We start from the raw sequence: 13,817 nt of genomic DNA, 5'->3' as shown, positions 1-13,817 counted from the left end.
GAAGTGTGCTACTCACCGAAAAAGCGCTTTGACGCCTCATCAGGGGTAGTAAGCACTATATAAATGCAATTACAATCACCCATACACATCTTCATTACACTAACTCATATAACACAACCATAGGTAAGGTCCACACAGAAGAGAGAATAAAAACCAGCTCAATGGCAAAGATAACCTAAGGGCAAACAGGGATGATAATTAAAGCGCATTCCTAAAAGTAACCAGACAGGATGCATCTCGGAGGGATACTAGAGAGGTCCAGTATCCAGTAGTTGGCTGTCGCTACTGAGAAGGCCCCGCCTCCATGTCGGACTATTCTTGATTTGGAAACAGAGTAGCATCTGTCGATTTGAGCACAGAGCCAGTTCTGGGATATGCGACTTACATCTAAATGTCCAAAAATCCAGATCCGTTTCATAAAAACCCTATAGCTTCAAAGATCACTTCGCTACACATTGGCAACCAATTTAATCAAGTGAAGGTAAAAACAGTTAACATACTTGCTACGTTCAATGTCTCGTTGTCCGACATGTACGCCCCCAAAGAGCTCGTTTTTTTGCTGATCGTGCCGGTGCCCCAATGTTTGAACGTCATAAATAAGCAACTTGAAAAATAATTGTATACAAATCTGTGTGTTGCAAGATGAATGGCTTTTCGAGTCAGCCCGAACACAAGTGAAATCCATATCTAGATCGGCGCGCATTTCACGCGTTCACAGAACTTGAAAGGAGAGTCGACATCAAATTGTACAGAGAGTACAGTTATTTTTTTATTATGTTTTAGAACATTTTCCCTTCCCAGAGGCTTAACTAAATAAGTCATGCATCGCTTCGCAATAATGAAAGCATTTATTTTTGCGATTAAAGTGTACACATAAAGAAACACAACAAACTGTTTTTTATCCAAATTTCAGTCAAATAAAAGGAAATGCGAAAATGAACACAATATCCCCGACTTTGCCTCCGCCCTCCTCCTCATTAGCTTTCGTACTAGTGCGTACATATTTACAGTCGTCGCACAAATTTAGAAAAATAAATTAACACAATCTTTTTTTCTTTTAGAAAAAGTAAACAATAGCGCCACCTCCTGGTAGAAGGCAGTAGGTTCATTATTCAGTAAACTATCGACATCTTTATTAAGGTGAAAACTCTGAGGGTGCGGAAGGAGGTGGTTCACGAACCCCGCTTTTCCGTACTTTAATGAAAAAAAAACGCCTCCTGTTACTCCTGTGAACGGATGACGTCACACAGCACTTGGTGGTTCTGGAGTAAAAAAAACATGGGGGCTGGCTCGAATCTGTTCTAATGTTCGAAGTGACAGATAAAGGGAATATTTTTTATTGCTTTCTTTTCACTGAATCTCACAATCCGTTGCTAACAAATCCCTGTTCCGTTTCATCTTTAAATCGACTCCACAGTGTTTTAAGGAGCAAGCTTATTAGACATAGCACAATAAAACCGCTTTGCCTTCGCACAGCAGTACGAGCCTTGTCCAAAAGATGTCAGTGTTGTCCATCTACACCACATCAAGGTGTCCTTTCCAAGGAATTATTTTAAGACCTTTGTACCTTATTTGCGAAGTTACACTGTGGCGAGCAGGTCACTTACACGGTGCCAGCTCTTTGAAACATTTGGGGCTCTCTTTCAAATAATACTATATAGGCAAGTGCGTTGTATGGAAGGAAGGATCAATCGCTAGGCATCGGCCCGGTTCAAGGACGAAAAAGGACACGGTGGTAAGTTTCCCAGACTTGATACCGTATTGACTTAAGGAGGCATGTTACTTTATGATGAAAAAAGTATAGTTTTTGTCAATGGCAAGAAACGGAAATCGGTTGTTGGAGGGACGAAAATCATGCCCTAACAGCACCAGCGGTGCAAGGGGTTCCTTTCAGGGACCCCCTTTTCAGCACAAGGCCTTTACATATCTCGAAGATATGGAAGGAACCCCGAGGGGCCCTCACTACCTTCGCGGTGGGCATCAGTTTGCATTACACCAGTGAATAGGGATCCTCGGGTCTTTTCCATCGTACCCCTCTGGCGTTCAAAACCGAAATGTCACTCTGTGAAGCAACCTCCTGCTTCTCACGTTCCAAGAGAGACCTCACCTCTCAACACTTCCATTCAATATATGATACCAAGCTGCTGTACATTAAATCAGATCTACACCCTTAAAACGTACTCCCCATAAATATATACCATTGCTAAACCACCCTCTTTACAACAGCCATCATGAGCAGGAGGCCTCTCGCCGGAGCCAACGTGCAAATAAGGGGGGTAGCCTTCCAAATAAGACAAATAAGACGGGACCAGTGAGAAGTCTCCGGTGGATCTGGGCACCAAGATCGGAGAAGAAACTTTTGCTCTCCGCGATTATCTTTTAATCAAGTCTGTCCCAATTTGTAATTCTTAGGTCCTCCCCAAACTGCGAACATTTTAATCTATGTGATTAAAAGATCGGACAGGAGCCTGGGCCAAGTTATTGTGTCCTGCAGGCCTTTTTCTGCAGACTCCCCATTCCATTTCATACGTCCCATGTTTATGCATGCCAGGAAACAATGGGGCATATCAGCAAGGAACGGCGATGAATAACGCAAAGCGCTCTTAGCGCTTTGTTATTCATCGCCATCTATCTCTGTAATTTATCGCCCTGGTAGCACGTTATCAACAACGCATTGCTCCAGGGCGACAAAAATTCCAGACGTAGGAGGGAAATCGCCATTTTGCCGGGAACATCGCTGGTTTTCACTGCAAAAGGGCGATAACCTTGCTGATACGACCCTGTGGTCGTAGTAGCATAATCCACCCCCTATGTTAGAGATGGGTAAATCAGGATTTTAGCAGACGTTCGTTTTTAGAGAAAACAGCGGTTTTCTCCAAAAACTAACGTCTGCTAAAATGCTGGGGCAGCCTTGTAAATATCGCGATGTGCACATCAGCGATATTTGCAAGGCTGTACTGCCCAGTGACGCCCACTTTGCACTTCATTAGAGATGCAAAGGGATGCATCGGGACAAAGGGTGCTAACATGCGATTATGCATGTTAGCACTCTCTTGTAAATAGGGTGAAAGTTTTATCTCTGCATTTTTGGCTTTTAAAGCCAAAATAGCAGAGATAAAGCCCTTGTTAATATGCCTGAATGTTTGGAGCCAGCTTCCAGCTTTATGAAACGTCAGGACAGGGCATGGGGGGCATTTAAATGTACACAACAAATCAGGTTCTGCCTGCCATGCTGGACAGCTCTGAATCAGGCAGGTAAGAGCGAGGAGCAGCTCTCTTCTGTAGTTAGGCATGCTGAGCAGCAAATACCATGTTCCCTGTTAGTATTTGGGAATTGTATTCATCAAGGTTCATTACCTTTGATGCACTTTAGTCTGCATATGAAATATTATGTGGAATATTTAGTCTTTTGGTCGACACTGCACTGACATACATGATGACACAACTTGCACTTTGCCACGTTGAAGGGAACCCAAGGATGTCAAATGAGGGAAAGGAAGTTTCAAAAAGCCATTTTCGTTTTGAATGCTGGCTGGACTGAGGAGGCTACCTACATTAAATATTACATGGACTAGGGTTTCATGTGCTTTAATGGATGATATCATTATTGCTGAAGACGCGCACGTTCTTGCACACGTTGTGCCACACCACTATATATGAATTTGTACAGGCAGAATTCATAAACTTTTTTATAAACTGCTGGTGGTTGAGATGTTTAGTGAATGGCCTCTGATAATCTTGCAAGAGTTTTAAAAAAAAAGTATATTTTAAGGTTGTTGCTCCTGCTAGGTCAGAGCTTTCTTAGTCTTTCGCGAAGGGGAACCTTAAGGAATTTAGGTGGAATATGAATGGATGGGTGCATGCCTTGCCTTATGCCTTGTATATGAGTGACCGTGGAGGATTGATGCACTTATAAATGTCTTAATATAAATGTTAGAGTGTAAATATAGGAAACTGATGTAGGTATTGAACAATAATATTGTATAACAATGAATGAATAGAAGGTTTTAAAAAAAATATCTAGTTATGTACAACCGATATAGTTTTAAAGTAGACATTATTTTTTAATTTGGTTCCACATTCGAGGTGTATTGTATATATAAACACATACATATTTTAAAGTTGGATTGATTTTCATGCAGTGACATGTTCATTGTTATGTTTTTCATTTAGGTATGATACTACAGATCTGTGTATATGAGTTTTTAACTTTGAAGGAGAAAGAATGTTCATGTCCTGAAGAAGGTGGTCTTATTGAGAGTATACCACCGAAACGCGTCGACGCTTATGAATAGAGGGGTGTTCAAATTGGGCAAGAGCCAGCACCAAATTAGAGACAGGAAATTTGTATCTATGCTGTCTACATGTTTTGGCCTAATTAGCACATGAAAGACATAGTTTATTGTCTTTATAGATTCTCCTTTTTAATTGTTTTTAACAATTGATTAATACTGTTGATGTATAATATGTATTTGTTCTTTATGAATAAAATTGTGAAACATAATTTGATTGATATCATTAATGAGTTTATAAGTGCCTTAATTCTTAATCTTTAGAGCACGAGTGAAAGAGAGGTCTGTGAGTAGTGTGAGTGGATTCATTTATATCCCATCCAAAGGGAACCTCGTTTTTTTGAACGAGAATAAAAAAATGTGCCATGAGGAACAGCTCGCAAATCAAGGTACAACAAGTGAGTACATTTTGAGTGAATTAAGGAAGAGACAAATTAAACTATGTTCATAAATGGGCGGGCAGCTATATTGGATGTGGTGTGCAAGTGTCTACACTGTGATGTGATTTTATAAATTGCGCTGTGTAAGGTTACTTGTCTTATACTTATGATTAAGTGAACCTTGATTAAGCTCCAGATTAGTCCCGCCTCTATATATCACGGCATTCTAAAGTGACATCTAAACAAAACAAAGATATTAACCTTTGGAAATCACGTAAACAGAATTTTTTGGGATGAAAAATATGTAAACATATTAAACTCTGGAAACAAAACTTGATTTGAATGCGAGTTATGGGGGATATGAACAAGAAACCAGTCGAAGATAACATTAAGGTTGAATGCAGCTTATAAATCTACGATTCCATGTTTCGGCATAGTGTTACGGTTGAAAGAGGAAAGAGTAGCCCCACATTACTTTGAGGATGATTATTTGGACTTTGAATTCCATTTAAAAAGGCCTGGCCATTTTGAGGAGCCCTAATCCCGCAGGATTTGTGGCACTGAAACACACCAAGTTCTTAATAAAGGGTACAGGATTATAAATTCTATGAAGCCGACACAATGCCCAGAAGTCTATTACTGACTGAATCCATGTCAATGGCTAAGCTTAAGAACATTGTACAGTGCTGATCAAACCATCACCCATCATATTTCACACCGCACAAAGTTCAAAACCAGCTGCACCCACCCCAATCATGCAAGGTTTTCAGTCATTGGCATGTTGGCCCTCCATGAAATGAGCTCTGCCCAGACACCAGGTGTTAACGCTTCTTCTTATTGTGCTTGCCCGAATACTTCTGGCGGCCTCCACCTCCACCATGGCCTCCACCTTCTCGCCGTTTCTCCCATGTTGGCATCGGGGGCTCAATTTCACTGGGCCTGCCCCCTCGGTCGGGCACACTGCCCATAATGACCTACCAAGGTAATGCAGATAGACAAAATATTATTTTCATTCACTTGGTGGAACAGTGGCAAGCTATATGCAATTTAGCAATCATTTACACTAGGAGCTCACAAGCTATCAGTCTCATCTCATCTACCAGCAAGTAGCTTCCTCCAAGTACTGTAAATCAGAGCATTTCTATGGCAGTAATTTGTGATGGCATTGACTAGCCTTACCCAGATGCTCACCTTGTTGACAGAGCTGCTGGTGTTAACGCGAGATGAGCCGCTGCTGGTTTTGACGATACGTGACAGATCCTCGCGGGCAGCTAGCAGGTGGGCCAGAGTGACCTGTGACTTGGTGTTCATCAGTTGTCTAAGGGGACTGAAGAGCTTCTCCATGGTTGCTTCCTTTCCCTGCTGGGCTTCCAAGAGAGAAAATTAACCAACACAGTGGGTAGTGAGCTACATTGGAAATTCTTTATAATCCTCAGGTTGCTTCCAGTATCATGAAACCGAACTATTGATAGGACTACTCTGCAAGTCCGTGTAGGAAATCAACAATTAAGGTTCCTATCCCCGGAAGCTGATTTTTACAACAAATATAATACAGTTTATCTCATGTGCATGTAATAACTGAATTGTGACCCAAGTTGGAGTCCTGTAGTCACTGAGCGATGCAGCGTGGCATAGCCCAAGAGCATAGAAGCCAGACACTTCAGAGCAATTATGCAGTACTACATATTTATATGAGGAGACACCTACAGCAGCAACATGCCAGAAAGTAACCCCCATTAATTTTCCTTACGAAGAAACCCACATTGCATGTACAGAACAACAGAAGTAGGCTTCATAGAAACTTAGTAAAGCCATTTAACACAGCCATTCACTTTGTAGCCTGCATCAAGACGTCACGCAGCTGAGACATAACCAAGCTAAAGCTTAATGCAAGAACGGAAGTAATTTACCCAGATGCGATTGATTCTACTTTATTAATCTATAGCAGATAGCCACATCAACTGGTGGATTTACATTGTTGAGCAAGCACTATTCCAGACTAACTGCAGGAGTAAATCTCATTGCTTTTAGTTACAGAGCAGCAAAACCCAAGAGGAAAAGGATCTGAAGTAAGGCCGATAAGGTCCAACTCCTCTGACTTTAATCTAGATAGGCCCTGATACCATTTTACACTAAGGAGGCCGTTATTTTAGATCATGGAGGTCACCATCTATATCCATTCATGTAGAATCATTGCCTTGTCTGCCATTTGATGCAGATGTCATCTAACCGTAATCTTTTCAAGAACTGTAAAAAGTGTCAGGTCGTCCGACTGATGACATAGATATAACACCTGAAGCGACATAAGTCTGGGTCAAGGGTCGCCATGTCACCATGTCTAGGTCAAAAAAGAACAAAGTCTAGCCACAAAGTCAAAATAATGTAGTCTGAATTGACGCCATCTTTTGTCAAAAAATCCAATCACGTTTAAGATTGAATATATAAAGATAGCCATTTGATCTTTTAGACAAGAAGTCCTTCACCCAGATTATCGCCCAAGATTCTGCCAGAAGAGGGTCTCCCACACTGCCGACGCACTTGGAACATGTGACATCTCGCTCAGTTCTGACAGAGCCTAGTCCTGGAGGAAGGGTGCTACCGCAGTGTGAGTATGCCTTTTGCATGGAACACTACCTTCATGCCTTCGCTGATAACAGCTTTAGCAGTCAACAAGGTATATGCAGTACCTCACTTCACTCAAAGAACCTTCAGACTCCAAGCTGCTCTGCTTTCCAAGCGCTCTCAGTGTACCAAATTTTTTTTATGTTTTACGATGTTAGATTTCAGATTACATTTTACCATCTTAGAAATTTTAATTTTATATTCATTACTGTAGGACTTGGCCTTTTTTGGCTAAAGTTCCCTAAACTTTTTGCTTTCCTCCTAGACTTTGTTTCTGACATGGTTTTGCCAACTTAGATGCTTTGGACACTTTGCCATGCTAAACAGTGTCAAAGTGCAAGTGCTCCCTGTATAAAGTGTAATGGTGATTGGTTCTCCATGATTGGTATGTTTGCCTTACAAGTAAAGTCCCTAGTAAAGTGCACTATGTGTGCCAGGGCTGGAAATGCAAAATGCTACTAGTGGGCCTGCAGCACTAATTTTGCCACCCACACAAGTAGCCTTAAAAAAGGAACTCAGGCCTGCCATTGCAGTGCCTGCACGCAGTTTGTTAAACTGCCATGTTGTTCTGACAAGTGCACCCACTTGCCAGACCTTACCCTTCCCTTTATATGCACATCAGACACCCCTATTGTAGGTCCAGGGTACCCCCTGGGCAGGGTGCAGTGCATGTGAAAGGTAGGACATATACTAAGGTGTGTACTAGGTTCTGACAGTGAAATAATCTCCATTTCGTTTTTCACTGCTGAAAGCCCATCTTGCCCATAGAATAGAATGGGAAGGCTGTGTAATATGTTTTGCAGCCTATCTTCCTAAAGGCTTAAGAAGGAGAGGTGACGTTTAGTATGCCTGAACTCGCAATGTAATAACATCTTTTTATGAAGATGGTTTTTGCATTGTGTGTTTATAAGCCACTCTTTTAGAAGTGGCTGGGTTTTTGTGCTCGAACATTTCTGTGTGTCTCTGCCTGGTTGTGGATTGACTGTCTGGACTTGAAAGCGATAGGATCTGGGGAATGTCTTGACCCAGGGGAGGAGATGAGACAGCAACAGGCTGACCTGCATCTGGAGTGCAGGGGGAGGATTAGCCCCTAGAGGTGGAGAGGCCTGGGTTGCTGCTATAAAATAATTGTCCCATCTCCTGCGGAGTGATTGAGAATCCAGACCCCCACTAATCAAAGGAAGAAGGCTTCACTGGCAGGGAGGCACCCAGAACTGGTTTGAACAGGGGTCAGTGCCCCCTGGAACACAAAGACTTCAAAGCCATTGAGGGGTATAACTATGAGAGCTCAAGAGGGGCGTGGCCTGATAGCATGGCCGGCTAGACGTGTTTCTGTGGTGTTCCTTGCCAGAGTAGCGTTAATCCTGAAAAATCCTGGCGTTATGGTAACCCTCATAGCGCATAATAGTAGCGGACCCTCCCCCTGACTCTGCGGTGCCCGGTGGTATTAGCCAACAGTGGAGGACCATTGATACGGGCCGCGGCAAACCCGGGGGAATCCTGATCCCCGAAATGGCGGCCGTCGTCGGACTCTGAGCGGAGTGAATCGGCGGGCAGTGGTGGAGGCCCCGGTCCCCGGGGGGTCCTGTCGAGTGGCTGATGCAGAGCTAAGTCCCCAGGAGGGGGGTAAAACACTGGGTGATGGCGACCGCAGTGTGAGACCGGCATGCGGGTCTCCACGGACTGGGGTCAAATGCTGGGAAAGGCCGCGGTGGTGAGGCCTACCTGCACACTGGGGGTCGCGAGAACCTTGGCAGACTCCTGATCCCTGTGTTGGCGGCCTCTTGACGGCGCTGAGAGGAAGATGTCCGGGGACAGCGGGGGAGCCCCTGGGGCCTCGGTGAGTCCAGCCGCACGACTACATCCACTGTAAGGCCCCAGGAGGGAGTACACAAGCCGCGAGAGGGAGGCGATGGCAGGCGGGACCCCACAGGCTGGAGGAGGGATCTACGCGAGGCAGCTACGGTGTGGCCTGTCTGCATCCTGGCGGCCATGCCTGAATACAACGAAGAGACCGCCTGGGGGCCCGGGCCTGTAATGCCTGGGGCCTGCATCTAGAGCCCGGTGGCGGGGTTGATCAGCCCCACATGCCCACAATGACTGACCTGCCCCCCTGTATTGTTGCAATAACGCATCTGGAGGCCAGAGACAGGCCCTAACTGAGGCTGCGAGGTGTGGCCTACCTGCGCGCCGACTGGTGGGTCTGGAACAAGGCCTTTCCACTACTTGGGGGCCAAACAGTGGTGCATAGTGCCAGAGGCCGGGGGATGTATCCCGGGTGTGGAGGTGAGGGCTCCCCCTCGGATTAACGTTCCCCCTGGAGAGAGGCAATAGGTCGGAGGCGTTCGATCCGCGGTTCGGCGGAAGGCCGCGCTCACGAGGGCACTGCACTGGAACTGTCCAGTGAGACGGGTGAAGAGTGACGAAAGGCCGGGTAACTGCGCAGAGCGGCGGACGAAGGGCTTGCCTGACATAGACAACGCTGAAGCCCCCGAGGGGAGGTGGACTGTCAGAGGGAACCCCTCCCCTGGACTGTTTACGCCACTACTAGTTTTTGGACTGAGGGGCCTCTGAGAGATACCCTAGGACGGCCTAGCTGATAATGGGTAAGGACCGACCCCTAAGAGGCGCCCAAACGAATAAAATCGTGCAATACACGGTTCCAGGGCTGACTGCGACGGACTGCCCTCGTGCAGACATGGAGCAGGGGGCGCACCAGGACTCGGTCGCTCGGGATAAGGTAGACATTTTGGAAGTGATTCGAGACTCTAGGGTGGCATTGGAAACCAAAATGGATGGGATGGCCATTGACAATCACCTGCGCCTGGATCTCAAGAAGGTGGCAGACAGGGTTACCATCACGGAGGGAGACCTGAACGCTCTGCAGACGGAGGTCCGGCAGCTGCGGGAGACGGTGACGACACTCCAGGTCCATACGGCCCGGCTGGAGGACAGAGCGGAAGACGCGAAAGGATGATATCGAAGGAACAACCTCCGCTTTTTGGGATTCCCTGAAAAGGCGGAGGGGCCGGCAGCAGACCTATTTCTGGAGGACTGGATTGGCAAAGCGTTCCCTAACCTCAGGCTCTCCAAATTGTTTGTGGTGGAAAGGGCACATAGATCTCCTGGGCCACCACCACGACCGGGATCCCCGCCCAGAGCCTTGATTGCCCGGATGTTCAATTTCAGGGACCGAGACATGATCTTACAGCACATCCGTGCCAATGGCCCGCCTAGATTCGAAAACCAAGACATTCACATATAACCTGACTATACTAAAAAAGTGCAAGACCTGCGGAATGACTGAGTGTTAAACGCCGGCTGCGTAGCCGCAACATCAAATACAGCCTGAAGTTCCCGGCCAGGCTCCGAGTGCAGTTCGCAGACAAAGTACACTTCTATGGTACCCCATCGGAGGCAGCAGATTGGATGGACTCGCTGGGCCTGGATGGCCTGGACCAAAACCAGGGACAGCAGGGTCAGAGACGCCGGAGCAATCGACAGAGGAACCTGCAGCGTCGTGAGAAATGACGACAGTGGCGGGAACAAGATCGGGCAGATGGAGGACGCATCGTGGTGGGACCGGATGGCACTTTCCTTACGGAGCGAGAGCAGATCCCGATGCAGAACCAGTTCTCTCCACTCTGTTTGGTGCAGGAAACACAGTCGGACGTGGACGGTGCTACTGGCCCGGCTGTAGAGGGCTCTGGAAACAAGTGAATGAGAAACTGGACGCTGAGATTGGGAGGTTCGAAACCATAGACACTAAGTACCGGGTTTGGCCCATGGGGCGCTTGACTTTACCGTGAGACTCGTATGAACGGGCATTGAGCCCAATGGATTTGAGGGGAGGGGGGTTCGATAAATGATGGAGGAGGGTACACTATTTCACCTATATACTGGTTAGATTCGCCAGCTGTGGAGTGCCGAGGCAACCTCGGTCGGGCGGGGCTGCGCAGTGCCAATCAGTCGGCTGATTCACAGAGTCTAAGTGGGAGGGAGGTTTATACGAACTTGGGTAGGTCAGTGTGGTTGTAATTGTACTTTTGAAGTTGAGAGGGGTATTCTAAGGGGTGGGTGGAGCTTTCGGGCGGGGTTCGGAGTCCTCAAACCAGGACAAATGTGAGAATGAAGGGCTACCGCCTGTGGGTGGGGGGAGTTGGGGTTTCCAGTTGCGGGTTTGTAGGAGTTGCTGCCGGGTCTGGTCTATGTTGTCACACAGAAGATCGAAGATGTCCTCCTCTTGCGGGGGCAAGCTATGACACTACTGGGGGGTCCCCACACCACAGACGGGGGACTGCGATACCGAAAATAGCTCAATCATGCCAGGGGATAGCCAGAATTACAAACTGATAACGTGGAATGTTCGGGGGCTTAATAATAGGGTGAAGCGAATCTGGGTGGCATCATACCTTAGGCAATATGGGGTCAGTATAGCATTACTCCAGGAAACGCACCTATGGCGAGATTGTATTAAATTTGTCCAACGCAGATGGAGGGGTCAGTTTTTTGCCACATCCTACTCTGGGTTTGCTAGGGGAGCGCTTATTTGGTTGGCACCGGGAGTCCTCTTTAAGGCGTTGCATGTTAAACAGGATCCTGATGAGAGGTTTGTGGTGGTGGAGGGGACCCTTGATGGGTGCAGTATATGCCTCGTAAATGTTTATGCCCCGAATAGCGATGATGATGGGTTTTTGAGCCGAGTTATGGGACAGCTAGATCTGGACCCGGATACAGAATTGGTGGTGGCAGGTGACTTTCATTGTGCCCTGGATGGGGAGCTCGACCGATTCCCCCCAAAACTGGATGCCAAACCTAGAGTCCGAGAAGCGATAGTGTGGAAATTTAGTTCGTATCTGAACATTATCTGCGCCATCTTGTCTCTCCCCAAGCGCCACACGCAGAAGACGCGCGACAGCCATTTTAGGCACCATGGTCTCATTGCCGATCGCCAGCGCGTCCCTCAGGCGCTGCAAACGTCCCCCGCGCACCGGCCACCCCCGCTCTCTCATACATGGGCCATAAACCCTCTCCTTCTGCGCGACCCTGCCATGGAACCACATCCCGCGCCTGACCAACACCTCCTTTCATCCCATACATGGTCATACATCCTTTTGATAACCCCCTTCCTCTGCGCCCGATTGTCCGAACCGATCCCAGGCCATCACCTAGCCCTGCGGATGCAGTTTATTGCCCCTACTGTAAGGGAAACACCTCACATCAAAGGGATTACCGTAGATCAAGGCCCCCACCCCCTGAGACCCGACCAGTCGCACACACCCCCGGGAATTGGCGGAATGTCCAGCTGTGTGATAGCCATCTCCTACTGTGGGTGGGGTGGGGACTTCCACTGTAGATATGTGTGGGAACGAGCTTGAAGTGGGGATTCCAAGAATGTCTTTCCGTACATCAAAGTCTCAACAAGAATGTGTCACGTGTAATAAAGCAATCAACTTGTGTATAAGAGGCCAGGCCTCAGAGATGTGGTTAGAGCACCTCGAGACGATACCTTGTTGTCCGATCTGATGTGTTCTGCGCCGACGGAATAAAACTTGTTTCCTGCCTTCCAGTCTCCGGCGCCTGCCTCTTTTGTTGGTTAATCATCGAATGGTATAAGAGGCGATTACCGCCGGGCAATACTTGAAAGGTTATCGACTGAAACTGCCGCTACCATTTAACAATAGGCCAACTGCTTCACAATTGTGGCTTGTTGGACGTGTGGCGCCACCGTAATCCTAGTTGTAGAGTGTACTCGTGTCACACACCTGCTGCCAATACCTATAGTCGATTAGACTACTTCTTCATTCAAAAGACGGCGGTATATCGGGTAGCTGAGACGCAATACCTAGCCCACTATTTGTCTGATCATTCCCCGCTCCTAATTGCTTACTTGCTGGCCCGCCGAGACCTAAGGTACCGCTCTGGCAGCTCAATATTGAATCTTTTGGCAACCCGATCTATAAAGACGCCATATTGAATGGGCTGGACGATTATATGGAGGTCAACTGGGGCTCGGCTAGCACTAGGTCGACCGAGTGGGACGCAATGAAGGTGGTGGTACAGGGGATATGTATGTCCACGGAGGTGGGGGTTAAAAAAGTGTTGGAGCATGATCTGCGGAAGCAGGAGGAACAATTAGCGACTTTGGAAAAGGAACTTGCCACGAACAGGGAGAGGTCGGCTGAATGGGATGAAGTGCGGAGGCAGATAGGGGACATATGGGACTCTCTAGGCAAATATGCTAGAACTGAGAGTAGGCGTCGCTGGTATACAGAAGGGGATAAGGCGGGGCGGCTGCTGGCACGCCTGATTAGGACGGAGACTCAGCCTCACCCAATCCTGGCACTTAAAAATGACCTTGGACAGATGGTGTATGCTCAACATGAAATAAATAACGTATTCCTGACCCACCTACGTAAAATATACTCCGAGACCCAGTCACCTGCGACCCCTGAGGCTGTGGAGGCCTATCTGGCAGGGGTGGAATTGCCTAGTATAGACGCGGATAGTCAGGAGGCAGTGG

General features: G+C 47.2%; 1 protein-coding gene across 1 annotated transcript in view; it reads right to left on the bottom strand.

Moving 5' to 3' along the window:
• Positions 1-747: 747 nt before the first annotated feature.
• The window catches only part of LOC146798035 (protein FAM98A-like), a 101,546-nt gene continuing 88,476 nt past the window's right edge, over positions 748-13,817 (bottom strand). The window contains exons 7-8 of the mRNA XM_085625269.1: positions 5,864-6,034; positions 748-5,646 (exon numbers count right to left, since the gene is read on the bottom strand). Of these exons, the coding sequence (XP_085481395.1) occupies positions 5,494-5,646; positions 5,864-6,034 (324 nt within the window). The 3' untranslated portion in view covers positions 748-5,493. The remainder of the gene's footprint in view (positions 5,647-5,863; positions 6,035-13,817) is intronic.

The sequence above is a fragment of the Triturus cristatus genome, chromosome 9 (genome assembly GCF_964204655.1).
Source record: "Triturus cristatus chromosome 9, aTriCri1.1, whole genome shotgun sequence".
NCBI lineage: Eukaryota > Metazoa > Chordata > Amphibia > Caudata > Salamandridae > Triturus > Triturus cristatus.
The sequence above is the reverse complement of the archived record's forward strand: the minus strand, read 5'-3'. Positions and strand labels throughout refer to the sequence as shown.